Genomic DNA, 18053 nt, shown 5'->3' with positions numbered 1-18053 from the left:
CTTGGGAAAAAACACTGGCAAATCAATGGACTGATTGAGATGAAAATCAGACACCACCTTAGGCAAAAACTTAGGATGAGTGCGGAGAACCACCTTGTCATGATGGAATACAGTGAAAGGCGGGTCCGCCACCAGAGCCTGCAGCTCACTAACCCGCCGAGCGGAAGTGAGGGCAAGCAGGAAAATCACCTTCCAAGTGAGAAACTTAAGATGACATTTATCCAGAGGCTCAAACGGAGGTTTCATAAGTTGAGCCAGGACCACATTAAGATCCCAAACCACCGGGGGAGGTTTGAGAGGAGGATGAACATTCAAAAGACCCCTCATGAAACGAGAAACCAAGGGATGGAGTGAAAGAGCCTTCCCATCCAGGTGCTGATGGAAGGCAGCGATCGCACTAAGATGTACACGAATGGAATTTGTCTTCAGGCCAGAATGAGATAAATGAAGCAAATACTTCAGAACCAAAGACACGGGGACCGACACCAGGTCCTGGCGGTGAGAGGAACACCAGGACGAAAAAGCACAGTTACTTACCGTAACAGGTGTTATCCAGGGACAGCAGGCAGATATTCTCACATGTGGGTGACGTCATCTACGGAGCCCCAGCACGGACAGCTTTTCAAGCAAACTTGATTGAAGTTTCAAGTTTGCTACACTGCACCACGCATGTGCATGCCTTCTTGCCCACTAGAGGGCGCATCCCACCTCGTGATCCTCAGTTCCATAACTAGCAAAGAAGCCATCCCCGGGGAGGAGGGCGGGTTGTGAGAATATCTGCCTGCTGTCCCTGGATAACACCTGTTACGGTAAGTAACTGTGCTTTATCCCAGGACAAGCAGGCAGCATATTCTCACATGTGGGTGACCTCCAAGCCAACAAACCAAAAAAGGGCAGGTGGGAGGATGGCAACTTAGGAAAACAGGTTACGTAACACCGACTGGCCAAACCGGCCGTCGCTTCTGGACAAAATGTCCAGGCAGTAATGGGAGGTGAACGTATAAACCGAAGACCAAGTGGCAGCTTTACATATGTCCTCCACAGGAGTAGACCGGAGGAAAGCAACAGAAGCTGCCATCGCCCGGACCTTATGCCCCGTGACTCGACCCGGGAGCGTAAGACCAGCCTGAGCGTAGCAAAAAGAAATACAAGCGGCCAACCAGTTTGACAAGGTGCGCTTGGAAACAGGATGTCCTAAACGATTAGGATCAAAGGACAAAAACAATTGAGGAACCTTCCGATGAGACTTGGTACGTTGGAGATAAAATGCCAACGCCCTCTTACAGTCAAGCGTGTGAAGCGCCGTCTCGCCCGGATGGGAGTGGGGCTTAGGGAAGAACACAGGAAGAACAATGGACTGATTGAGGTGGAAATCAGACACAACCTTAGGTAAAAATTTAGGATGGGTGCGGAGAACCAACTTGTCATGATGAAATACCGTAAAAGGCGGGTCCGCAACCAAAGCCTGAAGCTCACTAATCCGACGAGCAGATGTGAGCACAATCAGAAAAATCACCTTCCAAGTGAGAAATTTAAGGTGAGACTTGTTGATAGGCTCAAAGGGAGGTTTCATCAGTTGAGCTAAGACAACATTCAAATCCCAAACCACCGGAGGAGGTTTGAGAGGGGGACAAACATTGACCAGACCCTTCATGAAACGAGTCACTAGAGGGTGAAGCGACAGAGAACGCCCTTCAAAGGGACGATGGAAAGCGGAAATGGCACTGAGATGCACCCGAACGGATGTCGTCTTCAGGCCCGAATTAGACAGATGCAACAAGTAGTCCAGCACCGGAACTGAATCCGGATCCAGATGATGCGAGGAACACCAGGAGGAAAACCTGGTCCATTTCTGGGAATAACAAAGCCTGGTCGAGACCTTGCGCGAGGCTTCAAGAACCTCCCTCACAGACCGAGAGACGGGGACCGAAGTCAAGTTGAAAGGAACCAAGCGGTCAGGTGTAAAGACTGAAGATTGGGATGCAGCAGCGAACCTCGACTCTGAGAAAGCAGAGAGGGAAACACTGGCAGAAGTAGAGGCTCCCTGACACTGAGTTGCAGAAGAAGGGAGAACCAGTGTTGACGAGGCCATCGAGGCGCAATGAGAATCATAGTGGCTCTGGATGATTTGAGATGAACCAACGTCCTCAAGATCAGAGGGAAAGGAGGAAACGCATAAAGGAACCTCCCCCCCCCAGTCGAGAAGAAAGGCATCGGCCTCGAGACGGTCCAGGGAGTACATCCGAGAACAATACGGAGCAGTTTTTGAGTCTCCGGGGAGGCAAACAGATCCACTTGAGGGGTTCCCCAGCGGTCGAAGACCTCGCGCAGAACCCGGGAGTGTAACGCCCACTCGTGAGGCTGGAGAAGGCGACTGAGTTTGTCGGCCAGCCAATTCTTCTCTCCCTGAATGTAAACCGCCCGCAGGAAGATGTTCTGGGAGACCGCCCATTCCCAAAGGCGCAGGGCTTCCTGACACAGGGACCAAGAGCCCGTCCCACCTTGCTTGTTCACATAATACATGGCCACCTGGTTGTCCGTGCGCACGAGGACTACCTGATTGCGAAGCAGGTGGCCGAATGCTCGAGCCGCCAGAAAGATGGCACGAAGCTCCAACACATTGATGTGACAGCGGCGGTCCTCCGCGGACCACAGACCCTGGGTCCGCAGGCCGAGGTGGGCTCCCCACGCGTACTCCGAGGAGTCCGTGGTCAGAACTTTGCGATGTGGAGGGACGAGAAAAAGCAAACCCCCTGAAAGATTGGTAGAGTCGGTCCACCAACCGAGAGATCGCCTCAAGGAAGGCATCACCGCTATGAGGGAAGAGACCGGATCGCAATCCTGGCGCCACTGAGAGGCCAGAGTCCACTGAGGAATTCTCAGGTGCAGTCTGGCGAACGGAGTGACGTGGACCGTCGACGCAATGTGGCCTAGCAGCATCATCATGCGCTGAGCCGACACAACAGGTAGTTGAGAAACTAGACGACCCAACCGAATCAGAGCCTCCAAGCGAGGAGGCGGGAGGAACGAACGGAGGCGAACAGTGTCCAGCACTGCGCCTATAAACTGAAGTGATTGAGACGGGCACAACTGTGACTTGGGAAAGTTCACTTCGAAGCCCAGTCGTTGAAGGAAGATGATAGACTGTCGGGTCGCTGAGATAACCCCCTCCCTGGTCGAGACCTTGATCAGCCAATCGTCCAGGTAGGGGAAAACCTGAAGCCCCCCGGGACCGCAGGGCTGCAGCGGACTACCACCATACACTTCGTGAAGACTCGAGGGGACGAAGCCAGGCCGAAAGGGAGGACTCGGTACTGCAGGTGTAACTCCCCCACCTGGAAACACAAGAATTTGCGGAAGGCGGGATGCACCGGAACATGGGTATACGCTTCCTTGAGATCCAGGGAGCACATCCAGTCCCCTTCCTCCAAGAGCGGGTATCAATACCGGCAGCGACAACATCCGGAAATTTTTCCCGGGCCAGGAACTTGTTGAGCCTCCTGAGGTCTAGAATGGGGCGTAAGTCCCCGGTCTTTTTCGGGACCAAAAAGTAACGGGAGTAAAACCCGCGCCCCCGCTGATCGGGGGGCACTGGTTCCACTGCCCGAAGCTTCAACAAGGCTCTGGCCCTCCGCTAGGAGGATGGGCAGCTGGGCCCGATCGTATGGGCGAGCCCCGGGTGGCTGTTCCGGCGGCGTAGCGCAGAAGTTGAGAGAGTAGCCCTCGGAGACGGTCCGGAGCACCCAGGCGTCGGATGTTATCTCGGTCCAAGCCGCATAAAAGGACCGGAGACGACCCCTATAGGGAGGGGGTCCGGAGTGAACGCGGAGGGGAACCGGCCCCATCCGCACAGGCCGTCAAAAGGACGGCGCGGGCTTGGACGCACCTTGCGCCGGGGTTTTTGGTTGTCCCCCTCTCCCCTGTTGAGGTAGACGTCGAGGAGGAGGCCTAGAAAGGCCGGTGTCGTCTTTTGAGGGTAAGCCTCGGGGGTGGCCGGAAAGGTTTCTGCGGCGTGGCCCGAGGTTTCGGTCGGACCAAGGAGGCAAAGAGCGTTCCTGCTCCGACAACGTTTGGTCGCCGCCTCTAGGGATTCATCAAATAGCTCGGACCCTACGCACGGCAGGTCCGCAAGGCGCTCCTGCAGGTTTGGGTCCATGTCGAGGGTTCGCAGCCAGGCCAACCTGCGCATGGCTACCGCAAATGCCGATACCTCGACACAGCTCAAACACGTCGTACACCGCGTGGAAGAGGTTATAGACGCAATTGCGAAAGGTTAGACATGAATATTGCAAAACCCTTCCCTATGGGAATCCGGCAGGGCCTCCCTATACTGAGGGAGGGTCCTTCACCATGCCCGTAAATAAGATGAGAATGTAAAGGCATAGTTGAGAACCCTGGTCGCCATGAGGGAATTCGAATAGAGGCGACGACTAAACATGTCGAGGGTCCGACCCTCCCTGCCGGGCGGAACCGCCGCAGAAACCCTGGAGGGTTGTGTCTTTTTCAGGGCAGACTCGACCAGCAAAGACTGGTGAGAGAGTTGAGCCCTATCAAATCCCTTAAGTGGGATGGTTCTATACCTGTTCTCCATCTTGGACGGCACCGCTGTGACTGTAAGAGGTGAAGTCAGGTTTTTAAGGAAGGTCTGAAGAAGGACCTTATTCAAAGGAAGCCTGGGGGTTTCCCTCGGGGGAGTGGGGAGGTCCTGCTCCTCGAGGAACTCCTTAGTGTATTGGGATCCCGCCATGAGGTCCAGACCCAACGCACGTGCCATGTCCTGAACGAAAGTGGTGAAGGAGGACGGTTCTGGCGGGCGGCGAGGGTGTTCTCGACCTCTCCGCCGAACAGAAGGGGAAAGCCTCGTGGGAGTAGTGTGGCTCCCTACCGGACCCCGAGCCCCAAGAGGCCAGATCTAATGGCCTCGAGGGGGTCGGGGAACGCCTACGCCTCGAAGACCCTCTGGGAGAAGTCCCAGGTGTCCGAGGGACCGAGGCACGCCCCCTCCTCCTCGGCGAGGAGTCATGCGAACCCCCTCGGGCGGGACGAGAACGAAGCAACCTCGGGTTGTCTAGGCGACGCTCCGAGACCCGCAAGGCCTCACCCCCGAGAGGCGAAGAGCGATCACGTCGCCGAGGAGAGCCTCGCGAACGCTTGGGCTTCCTCGGACGACGCCTCGCCCGAGGCCGGCCCTAGGGTGAAGAGCCCCGGGAGGACCTCGAGGAAGAGGAGGAGGAGATCCGACGCACCCTGCGCACCTTCTCACGGGGCCTGACGCTCATCTCAGGCGGGGCTCCCGAGGCCGAGGCCGGGGGTAAGGTCGAGGCCGAGGTCTGCACTGCCCCGGTACCCGAGGGCGTCGAGGCCGAGGCCGCCGAGGTCGAGGCCGGAGCCGCCGAGGCCGAGGCCTGTTGCAATTGCTCGAGGGCCCCGGACAGCTCCGAGGCGATCAAGGCCCGGAGCAGGTCTTGGAACGCCGGGATGCCCACCATGGCAGGTAGCGCCGAGGCCGGGGGATGCTCCCTGGAGGGCGACCTCGGTCTCGAGTATTCCCTCAGGGCATTAGTGGCCGTAGGTTTAGGCGGGGCCGAGGACGACCCACCCGCCTTCGAGGAGCCCGAGGATGGCTTCTTCGTCGACCCTGGAGTCGAAGATGGAAGAGAGGACTTACCCAAGGCAGGTTTAGATGCAGGCTTCGAAGTCGAAGGTTTAGGCGAGGCCGAGGGAACCGAGGCCGATGTCGAGGCTGGGGCCAAAGCCGAGGCCGACGTCGAGGCCTTCCCCGGCGCGGAGTCTACCGCGAAAAGCTCCGCCATCCTAGCACGGCGTCGGCGGAGCGCTCTGGCCTGAAAAGTGGCACACCGATCGCAAGACCCCGTCGGGTGCTCTGGCCCTAAGCAGAGCAAGCACCACCGGTGTGGGTCGGTGATTGAAAGTAACCGCTCACACCGGGTGCACTTCTTGAAACCCGTCAAAGGACGGAACATGAACACCGAACCGGCTCACAGGAGCCCCTGGAGCCGCCGAAAGAAAATTTTTTTTTTTTTTTTTTTTTTAAGATACGTACGAAAAAACAATTTAAAAGACAAAATAAAGCACAGCGACCGACGAAAAACAATCGAACGTGGTGACAGAAGGCAAAAACAGCAGAGCTCAATTTTCACAGGGCTTCTGGCTCCGCGGAAAAAACTGAACTGAGGACCACGAGGTGGGATGCGCCCTCTAGTGGGCAAGAAGGCATGCACATGCGTGGTGCAGTGTAGCAAACTTGAAACTTCAATCAAGTTTGCTTGAAAAGCTGTCCGCGCTGGGGCTCCGTAGATGACGTCACCCACATGTGAGAATATGCTGCCTGCTTGTCCTGGGATAATCTAGTCCACTTCTGAGAATAGCAGAGTCTAGTCGAGACTTTCCGAGAAACCTCCAATACCTCCCTGACCGACTGAGATACAGGGAGAGAGGTCAGGGGGAGAGAAACCAAGCAGTTAGATGAAGTGACTGTAGATTGGGATGTAACAGTGAACCCCGACTCTGAGACAGCAGAGAGGGAAACACAGGCAGAAGCAGAGGTTCCCGGACACTGAGTTAAAGTAGTAGGGAAAACCAAGGCTGACGAGGCCACCGAGGAGCAATCAAGATCAGAGTGGCCCGCACTGATTTGAGATGGACCAGCGTCCGCAGGATCAGAGGGAAAGGCGGAAACGCGTACAGGAACCTTCCCTCCCAATCCAGGAGGAAGGCGTCGGCCTCGAGACGATCCAGGGAGTACATCCGGGAGCAAAAGAGAGGCAGTTTGTGATTGAGGGGGGAGGAGAACAGATCTATCTGAGGTGTCCCCCACCTGTCGAACACTTGTCGCAAGACCTGAGAATGCAGGGACCACTTGTGCGGCTGGAGGAGGCGGCTGAGCCTGTCCGCCAGACAATTTTTCTCTCCTTGTATGTAGACCATAGTAACATAGTAACATAGTAGATGACGGCAGATAAAGACCCGAATGGTCCATCCAGTCTGCCCAACCTGATTCAATTTAAATATTTTTTTTTTCTTCTTAGCTATTTCTGGGCGAGAATCCAAAGCTTTTCCCGGTACTGTGCTTGGGTTCCAACTGCCGAAATCTCTGTTAAGACTTACTCCAGCCCATCTACACCCTCCCAGCCATTGAAGCCCTCCCCTGCCCAATCCTCCTCCAAACGGCCATGCACAGAAACAGACCGTACAAGTCTGCCCAGTAACTGGCCTAGTTCAATCTTTAATATTATTTTCTGATTCTAAATCTTCTGTGTTCATCCCACGCTTCTTTGAACTCAGTCACAGTTTCTCTCCACCACCTCTCTCGGGAGCGCATTCCAGGCATCCACCACCCTCTCCGTAAAGTAGAATTTCCTAACATTGCCCCTGAATCTACCACCCCTCAACCTCAAATTATGTCCTCTGGTTTTACCATTTTCCTTTCTCTGGAAAAGATTTTGTTCTACGTTAATACCCTTTAAGTATTTGAACGTCTGAATCATATCTCCCCTGTCTCTCCTTTCCTCTAGGGTATACATATTCAGGGCTTCCAGTCTCTCCTCATACGTCTTCCTGGCGCAAGCCTCCTATCATTTTCGTCGCCCTCCTCTGGACGCCTCAAGTCTTCTTACGTCTTTCGCCAGATACGGTCTCCAAAACTGAACACAATACTCCAAGTGGGGCCTCACCAATGACCTGTACAGGGGCATCAACACCTTCTTCCTTCTACTGACTACGCCTCTCTTTATACAGCCCAGAATCCTTCTGGCAGCAGCCACTGCCTTGTCACACTGTTTTTTCGCCTTTAGATCTTCGGACACTATCACCCCAAGGTCCCTCTCCCCGTCCGTGCATATCAGCTTCTCTCCTCCCAGCATATATGGTTCCTTCCTATTATTAATCCCCAAATGCATTACTCTGCATTTCTTTGCATTGAATTTTAGTTGCCAGGCATTAGACCATTCCTCTAACTTTTGCAGATCCTTTTTTCATATTTTCCACTCCCTCTACGGTGTCTACTCTGTTACAAATCTTGGTATCATCTGCAAAAGGCACACTTTTCCTTCTAACCCTTCAGCAATGTCACTTACATACATATTGAACAGGATTGGCCCCAGCACCGAACCCTGAGGGACTCCACTAGTCACCTTTCCTTCCTTCGAGCGACTTCCATTAACCACCACCCTCTGGCGTCTGTCCGACAGCCAGTTTCTGACCAGTTCACCACTTTGGGTCCTAACTTCAGCCCTTCAAGTTTGTTCAACAGCCTCCTATGAGGAACTGTTATCAAAGGCTTTGCTGAAATCCAAGTAAATTACATCTAGCATATGTCCTCGATCCAGCTCTCTGGTCACCCAATCAAAAAATTCAATCAGGTTCGTTTGGCACAATTTACCTTTTGTAAAGCCATGTTGCCTCGGATCCTGTAACCCATTAGATTCAAGAAAATATACTATCCTTTCTTTCAGCAACACTTCCATTATTTTTCCAACAACTGAAGTGAGGCTCACCGGCCTGTAGTTTCCTGCTTCATCCTTGTGACCACTTTTATGAATAGGGACCACATCCGCTCTCCTCCAATCCCCAGGAATCACTCCCGTCTCCAGAGATTTGTTGAACAAGTCTTTAATAGGACTCGCCAGAACCTCTCTGAGTTCCCTTAGTATCCTGGGATGGATCCCGTCTGGTCCCATCGCTTTGTCCACCTTCAGTTTTTCAAGTTGCTCATAAACACCCTCCTCCGTGAACGGCGCAGAATCTACTCCATTTTCTCGTGTAACTTTGCCGGACAATCTCGGTCCTTCTCCAGGATTTTTCTTCTGTGAACACAGAACAGAAGTATTTGTTTAGCACATTTGCTTTCTCCTCATCACTCTCCACATATTTGTTCCCAGCATCTTTTAGCCTAGCAATTCCATTTTTTATCTTCCTCCTTTCACTAATATATCTGAAAAAATTTTTATCTCCCTTTTTTACATTTTTAGCCATTTGTTCCACTCAAAGGACCCTGTCCCACCATGTTTGTTGACATAATACATCGCCACCTGGTTGTCCGTACGGACGAGAACCACCTGGTCGTGAAGTAGATGATGAAAGGCCACAGCGGCGAGATAGATGGCCCGAAGCTCCAGCACGTTGATGTGACAGCGACGATCCTCTGCTGACCACATCCCCTGAGTGCGTAGACCATCCAGATGAACCCCCCCAAGCGTACTCCGACGAGTCCGTGGTGAGGACCTTGTTGTGTGGAGGGGCGAGAAAGAGTCAACCGTTGGAAAGATTCAAAGAGTCGGCCCACCAACAGAGCGATTCTTGCAAGGAAGGAGTCACTGTCACGGGACGGTTGATCGGGTCTCGATCCTGACGCCATTGAGAGGCCAAGGTCCATTGCGGAATCCGCAGATGGAGGCGGGCAAAGGGAGTGACATGGACGGTAGAGGCCATATGGCCCAAAAGTGTCATCAGTTGTCATGCTGGGACCGAGTCCCGCATCGAGATTTGTCGGCTCAGATTTACCAATGCCTCCAGACGCGGAGGGGGAAGCAAGGCACGGAGACGCACCGTGTCCAGCACGGCCCCGATGAACTGTAAGGACTGAGAGGGGCACAGTTGGGATTTCGGGAAGTTTACCTCGAACCCCAGACCCTGAAGGTAAATAATAGTCTGTCGGGTCGCTGAGATAACCCCCTCCCTGGACGGGGCCTTGATTAGCCAGTCGTCCAGGTAGGGGAATACCTGGAGACCCTGGGAACGCAAGGCAGCTGCGACCACCACAAGACACTTTGTGAATACCCGAGGAGACGAGGCCAGTCCAAAGGGGAGGACCCGATATTGTAGATGCAGGTCTCCCACCTGAAAGCGCAGGAATCTGCGATAAGCGGGATGCACTGGAACATGTGTGTAGGCCTCCTTCAGATCGAGGGAGCAGAGCCAATCGCCGTCGTCGTACAGATGGTAAAGAATCGGAAGGGAAAGCAATTCGAAACTTCTTCCCGTACCAGAAACTTGTTGAGGCGTCTCAGGTCCAGAATCGGGCGCAGATCTCCCGTCTTCTTCGATACCAGGAAGTAACGGGAGCAAAACCCTTGCCCCCGTTGGCAGGGGGGTACCACTTCCACCGCCCGCAGGCGAAGAAGGTCTCGAGTCTCCGAGAGAAGGAGAGGCAACTGCGCCCGATTGGGGGGACAAGCGCTCGGAGGGCTGTCGGGAGGGATCTCCCGAAAGTTGAGAGAGTACCCGGATGGGATCACGCCAAGGACCCAAGCGTCCGACGTGATGGACTCCCAATGAGGGTAAAAGGCTCGCAGGCGTCCCCCGATGGGAAAAAGGCCTGACGGAGGCGCGGAGAGGTCCAGCCCCCATCCGCGCATCTCGTCAAAAGGACGGAGACGGCTTGGTAGGGGCAGTCGGCTGGGATTTCAACAATGCCCTAGAATGAGCCTGCTGACGCCGAGGTGGAGGCCTAGAAAAAGCCGGGGTGGACTTTTGTGGGTAGCGGCGAGGCGTGCCCCGTAGGGGACGAGAAGCGGCCGGCTTGGGCTTCGGACGCACGAGGGAGGCAAAGGACCCGCTCATGCTCCGACAAGCGTTTCGTGGCTCCAGGCTTTCGCCGAGGGAGTTCGGGGAGAGGTCTCCGGCCCGCCGTTGGTCGGTGCCTCTTACTCCGGTGTCGTCCCCGAGGGGTTCCTCGAGGCGGCGCAGGTCCTCGACCTTGGAGCGCTTTCACAGCGTTTCCCCGGTCTCGGATAGAGGGTCTGAGCGTGAGCCTCGCTACTCGAGGGAAGCCTCTCCTTCCTTTTCGGCAATACGAAGGTCTCGTTCCCCATCCCCACAAGGGGCTACGGGAACGTCCCGCCCTTCTTTTACGAGGTTCGTCCAGGACATAGGACGCGCCCTTGACTTGGACCTACTATCGGACTCGAGATATTCCAAGGAGTACCTGGCGGAGCTGGATATGCCCTCTCCGCCCCGAGAGTCCCTCAGGCTGTCGTTGAACCCTGTGCTCCGGCAAACCTTTATTAGGAACCTCGAGACTCCTTACATGGTGACGGCTGTCCCATCTAAAATGGAGTTGAAGTACCGTACGGTACCCTGTCCGGGGTTTGAGCAGCCACAGCTCTCTCACCAATCGCTGTTGGTGGAATCTTCATTGAAAAAGGCTCACCCCTCCCGGGTCTCCGCTGCGGTCCCCCCGGGTCGCGAGGGCAGGACCCTGGACAAATTCGGCCGCCGTCTGTATCAGAACTCTATGATGGCCTCTAGAATGCTGAACTACACTTTCACTTTTTCATCTTATCTTAAACATCTGCTTGGGCTGTTGAGCACCTAACTGAGATTAGCATTCCCTTCTTGTCTTGAATCCCTGGAGGGTGTTTTCCCCTATAACAGCCTCCGGAAGAACATTCCAGTTTTTTACTATGGGTGAAGAACTTCCTTACGTTTGTATGGAATCTATCCCTTTTTAACTTTAGAGAGTGCCCTCTCATTCTCTCTACCTTGGAGAGGGTGAACAACCTGTCTTTATCTAATAAGTCTATTCCCTTCATTATCTTGAATGTTTCGATCATGTCCCCTCTCAGTCTCCTCTTTTCAAGGGAGAAGAGGCCCAGTTTCTCTAATCTCTCACTGTACAGCAACTCCTCCAGCCCCTTAGCCATTTTAGTTGCTCTTCTCTAGACCCTTTCAAGTAGTACCATGTCCTTCTTCATGTATGGCGAACAGTGCTGGACACAGTATTTCAGGTGAGAGCGTATCATGGCTCAGTGCAGCAGCATGATAACCTTCTCCGATCTATCCGTGATCCCCTTTTTAATCATTCCCAGCATTTTGTTCGTCCTTTTTGCCGCAGGCTTCATTGACTCATCGACCAGTACTCCCAAGTCTCTTTCCTGGGGGGTCTCTCCAAGTACTGCACCAGACATCCTATATTTGTGTATAAGATTTTGGTTACCGACATGCATCACCTTACACTTATCCACGTTAAACCTCAATTTGCCATGTCGTGGCCCATTTCTAGAACGTGTTTATGTCACATTGCAGGTCTTCGCAATCCTCCTGCATCTTCACTACTCTGAATAACTTCGTATCATCTGCAAATTTAATCACCTCACTCGTCATACCAATTTCCAGGTCCAAGCACTGAACCCTGTGGCACTCACCTCGTGATGCTTTTCCAGTCCGAGTATTGGTCATTTACCCCCACTCTCTGTTTCCTATCCACCAGTCAATTTTTTAATCCACGTATTTCACCCTCAATTCCATGGATTGCAATTTTTCAAAGTAGTCGTTCATGCGGAACTTTGTTGAACGCGTTCTGAAATCCAGATATACAATGTCAACCGGTTCACCCTTGTCTACCTGCATGTTTACTCCCTCAAAGAAGTGCAGCAAGTTCATCAAGCAAGATCTTCCTTTGCTGAAGCCGTGCTGGCTGGTCCTCATCAAATTGTGTCCATCAAGGTGATCAATGATGAGGTCCTTTATCAGCACCTCTACTATCTTTCCTGGTACCGAGGTCAGACTCACCAGTCTGTAGTTTCTTGGATCTCACCTCAAACCTTTCTTGAAGATCGGCGTAGCATTTGCCACTTTCCAGTCTTCCAGAATCCTTCCCGATTTGATCGACAGATTGGCTATTAGTTGAAGCAGTTCAGATATAGCCCCTTTCAATTCCTTGATTACCCTCAGATGGATGCCCTCCGGTCCTGGGGATTTATCGTTTTTAAGCCTATCAATCTGCCTGCATACCTCTTCTAGACTGAACGTCAACCCTGTCAGTTTCCCGTCTTCATTTCCTGCGTATAGCCTGTCGGCTTCCGGTATGTTGTGTATCTCCTCTTCAGTAAATGCAGACGCAAAAAATGTGTTCAGTTTGTCGGTGATGGCTTTGTCCTCCTTTAGCACTCTCTTTATTCCATGGTCATCCAACGGCCCCACCGCTTCCTTCACGGGTCGTTTCCCCTTAACATATAGAAAGAACCATAATTCACTATGGATTCTCTTACATTCTTTGGTTCTTTCTAAACTTGATTATTGTAACTCTCTTTTATTGTATTTTATTGCTTTACTGTTGATCTAAATATGCTTCCAATTTCTTATAGAATACCCTTTAAGTACTCTCTTTTTCAGATTCAGTCTTCAGGTCTTCCTTTATTTTTGGCAAGTTATCTGATTCCCTATACCCCTCAAATGAATCTTCATTCCTCCCATCAAAATTTGTTGACTGTGCCATCTTTCAGGCAGATGTTTTTGGATGATAATAGGAGTTCTAACTTTTTGGTAATGGCCCCTACTTTGTAGAACTCTCTTCCATTATATTTAAGAGCAGAAAAAATCACTCAAAAATTTTAAGTCACACCTAAAGGCTTATTTTAAAATGGCATTTGATACAATCTTTTATAGTTCTTTTTTACTTTGGTTAATATGTTTTTCTTTTTCCCTTTACCTCTTGTTGTTTCCCCCTCCATTTTCCCCCAATAACATATTGTAAATCTTTCTTTCCCCCTCTTGCCAACTTGTGCTGGTTTTTGTGTTTTGGGTGATTTACCTTGTATGTTTTTACTGATTTTAGAAATGTCACCCTTGCTTTTATTATTGTAAACCACTTTGGTTTAACTTCTTGTGTTAATTGTGGTATATCAAATAAAATAACTGTAAGAGATAGAAGATCATATAGATGGGAAGTGGATAGGCCATATGGCCTTTATCTGCTCTCATTTTCTATGTTTGTAATAAATAGCGATTGAAAAGAGTACAAAAAATTAAAACTTACGACAACAGAAACAAACTCAATGGACCTGAATCTTCATTTTTGTCATATATTGCAAGAGTGTTGACTCTCTCCAGGTTAATCCGGTGCTTGTACAGCAGTATGTGTTTGTCATTTTATAGCAACCTAGAAAGAGCACAATACTTCAGCAGGCTTAAGATTCATTGTCTTTGATAAAACACAAAATTTTCAAAATTCTTACCAACACATTTTTTTCTACACAGTGAACAGCAACTTGTTTCCTTATCGAGTCTCATTATAGCAATGATTAGGCTTCTTACCTTTAAATTGCTCTCACAGCATTAGCAAGGACATCAGTGGAATAGCTGCTTTTATTTTCAGCGATGGACAATTGCTGCAGTGTCAAGGTTTGTATACAGGGAGGGGGTGCAGGGGAAACTGCTCAAATATATGACCTCTTTCAAAAGCCAACTGGTAAAGAGTAAGGGCTGAGGTCTTGGAGTGAAACATTTAAAATCAGTGGATCGAAATGATTTTGACAATAGAACCCCCAATAGAAACAGATCTGTGACACCGATGAGAAGGCTTGATAGATATGTTATGTTTCTTCCATTCTTCTCTACAAAACATACCTGGAATTTATCACTTAGGATAAGGAATGTGATTTTAAACTGCTTTCCTTTTTCAAATGGCATCTTGTAAGTGATTTCTTCCCAGCCCCACTTCTCATCTTGCAAAGTATTGCAAACAATCTGGCCTGATCCTTTGAAGCGTGGATTGAAATGAAAGGCCACATCTGCACGAGGTGTTATACTACTACCACACTGAAAGTCCACTTGAAACCTAGAATCAGATTGAACACAATCAGCCCTCAGACAAAACTAGACACACAGATAACACCGATAGAGCCTTGAAAACCCAAAGTCTAAAGAACAATGTTCTAGAAACTACTGGAATTTTTATCTCTTATAGACAAATGGGAGAAAGTTTAATACATGCCCTAGACTCATTCTTCAACATAAACCAAAACATCTACTGTACCTGAATGTAACTCACCTTGGAGCTACAACTGAAAGAAATTAAGTAAATAAGTAAATTGAAAAAAGCATTGAGCCTAATCTAATAAATAAATTCACTCTATCATCAGAATTGTGCTGGGGGGATTATTAATTAAGTCAGTTAAAGTACAGAGGCTGACAAATTTCAGTCATTCGATTCCTTTTGGTCACCACTGGTTATTCAGGTCCTTACCAGTCACTCTCCCTTGTCCACGCATTGAACAATACAAGGTAGGTTCACCCTTAGCCACGCTTGGGTCACAAAGGGTACAATGACTCTGTTGTTGCCAAGAACTTCACACTAGTCTTTCTGAGCTCAAAGGTCTTGTGAATTGGGTCATATTCCTTCTTAAGGTGAGGTCATCTTCCTCATCATCTTTTGTTCATCCCACATGAAATCTGGGCTGAATCATCTAGTTTTACAGTGCACTCCAGGGTCAAACTAGGTCCCCTCCTCTTATTTAGATGGATTTTCTAGAGCATTACATCATATGCAAATGAGGCTTTTTCTAGCTTGGCTTTATGGGAAGAGCCTGCAGGTTCTGGCATATTGCTCCTTTTTACATCTCTCCCTACTGGGAGATCTTGGTGACAGAGTGCATACCCCAACACACCATAGGATATGAATAATGACTAAGAAAGCACCATTTGATAAGACTTTAATTGGTACCTGGCTAATATAAATCTGTGTACACCAGTAGTCTGTCACTTTTATTTTCAAGGAAAAGTTGTGCCTAGTAAAGAACTTTGCCTTCTCAGAGTAGGCAAAAAGAAAGAGCAGAGTGGAAATGTTTTGGAAGAAAGAAATCACCACCAATATATCTTTTGGGATGTAGAAGGGTAGGCATGGATGACCTAGTTCTTAATAGAACTTTTGATATATGAAAAGGAGGGGGGTAAGGAAGGAGAAGTTTGGGGAGGGAGGAGTTGAGGGGGAGTCAATCTTGTAGCAGGAGGGTAGGGGGAATAAATGACACAAAGTTGGTTAAAGTTCTTAAATCACAAGAGGATTATGAACAATTGCAAGAGGATCTTGTGAGACTGGGCATCAAAAATGGCAAGTGCAAAGTGATGCATGTGAAAAGAGGAACCTGAACCTGAACTATAGCTATGTCATGCAGGGTTCTACATTAGGAGTCACTACCCAGGAAAAGGATCTAGGTGTCATCATTGAGAATACATTGAAACCATCATCTCAATGTGCAGCAGTGGCTAAGAAAACAAATAAAATGTTAGGAATTATTAAGAAAGGAATGGAAAACAAAGATGAAAGTGTTATACTGCCCTTGTATCGCCCTTGTGTACAATTCTGGTTGCTGTATCTCAAAATAGATAGATTGGAATTAGAAAAGGTACAGAAAAGGGCGATGAAAATTAGAAAAGGGATGGGACGACTTCCCTATAAGGAAAGGGCTCTTCAGTTGGAGTTAGAGCTCTTCAGTTAGGGGAGTGAGAGCTCTTCAGCTTGGAGAAGAGACTGCTCACGGGTGGTATGATAGAGGTCTAAAAAATTCTGAGTGGAGTGGAAGGAGGAGATGTGAATCACTTGTTTACTCTTTCCAAAAATACTAGGACTAGGGGGCATGTGATGAAGCTACTAAGTAGTAGATTTAAAACAAACCAGAGAAAATATTTCTTCACACAACGTGTAATTAAACTCTAGAATTCGTTGCCAGAGAATGTGGTGAAATCAGTTTGGCAGGGTTTTAAAAACGTTTGCATTATTTCCTAAAAGAGAAGTCCATAGGCTTGGGGAAATCCACTGCTTATTCCTAGGATAAACAGCATAAAATCTGTTTTATTACTTGGGATCTTGCTAGGTATTTGTGACCTGGGTTAGCCACTGTTGGAAACAGGATACTTGACTTGATAGACCTTCGGTCTGTCCCAGTGGCAATTTTTATGTTCTTATAAGGAAGCTAACTAGTAAGTTACTATTACCTCAATATCAGGAGGCTGTGACATAACTTCTACATTTTCTTAATGGCACCAGTCCTAAAAGAAATTTGCAAACAGCAGCCAACTCCTTGCAAAGATATGAAAATGGCAATCTAGCTTTACAAATGCATTTTGACCTAATCTAAACTAAACCTTAGGTTTGTATACCGCATCCTCTCCACAATTGTAGAGCTCGGTTTACAGGAGCTGGGATAGAAAAGGAACTCTAATGGGTTATAGGCCTTAGTATAAAGAATGTTTAGAGGGGCTTAGAATACCAGAGAGGGAGAAAGTATTACATTTTTGAGAAAAGCCAAGTTTTCAGATGTTTACGGAAAAGTTGGAGGAAGCTCAGATTCCGAAGTGGGGAGGTAAGGCTGTTCCAGAGCTCAGCGATTCTGAAGGGGAGGAGGTCCCTAATTTTCCTGCATGGGAAATGCCTTTTAGTGAGGGGAAGGATAGTTTTAATTTATGGGTGGATCTGGTGGTATTAGGATTTGAGGAATTCCAAGAAAGTGGAATAAAGGGAGAAAGGATGCCGTGTAGGATCTTGAAAGTTAGGCAGGAGCATTTAAAGTGGACCCTGGAGATTACTGGAAGCCAGTGAAGCTTAGATAGGAGCGGTGAGACATGGTCAAATTTACTTTTTGTGAAGATAAGCTTAGCCGCGGCATTCTGAATCCGCTGAAGGCTTTTCTTTGTTAGCTTAAGTAGATAGAGTTGCAATAGTCCAGTCTGGAAAGGATGATGGATTGTACAAGGACGGCAAAATGTTTTAGATGGAAGCAGGATCTCACTTTCCTCAGCATGTGAAGGCTGGAAAAGCAATGTTGCTTACCGTAACAGTTGTTTTCCAGGGACAGCAGGCAGCTATTCTCACTAGTGGGTGATGTCATCCGACAGAGCCCCGATGTGGACGTCTCACAAGCATACTTGCTTGAAGAAACTTCAGAAGTTTCGAGATGCCCGCACCGCGCATGCGCGAGTGCCTTCCTGCCTGATGCTCCGGGCGTGTCTCCTCAGTTCAGATAGCTAGCAGAGAAGCCAACCCAGGGTAGGTGGGTGGGACGTGAGAATAGCTGCCTGCTGTCCATGGATAACAACTGTTACGGTAAGTAACATTGCTTTATCCCAGGACAAGCAGGCAGGTATTCTCACTAGTGGGTGACCTCCAAGCTAACCTCAATGGGATGGTGGGAGAGTTGGCAACTTAGGAGAATAAATTTTGTAATACTGTTTGGCCAAACTGTCCATCCCGTCTGGAGAAAGTATCCAGACAATAGTGAGAGGTGAAGATATGAACCGAGGACCAAGTGGCAGCC

General features: G+C 49.5%; 1 protein-coding gene across 1 annotated transcript in view; it reads right to left on the bottom strand.

Moving 5' to 3' along the window:
- The window catches only part of LGALS8 (galectin 8), a 100603-nt gene that overhangs the window by 52155 nt on the left and 30395 nt on the right, over positions 1 to 18053 (bottom strand). The window contains 3 exon segments of the mRNA XM_033937643.1: positions 13778 to 13807; positions 13810 to 13891; positions 14360 to 14578. Of these exon segments, the coding sequence (XP_033793534.1) occupies positions 13778 to 13807; positions 13810 to 13891; positions 14360 to 14578 (331 nt within the window).

This window comes from Geotrypetes seraphini, chromosome 3 (assembly GCF_902459505.1).
Source record: "Geotrypetes seraphini chromosome 3, aGeoSer1.1, whole genome shotgun sequence".
In the NCBI taxonomy this organism is placed as follows: Eukaryota; Metazoa; Chordata; class Amphibia; order Gymnophiona; family Dermophiidae; genus Geotrypetes; species Geotrypetes seraphini.
Note: the sequence above shows the minus strand (reverse complement) of the source record. Positions and strands in the feature narration are given on the sequence as shown.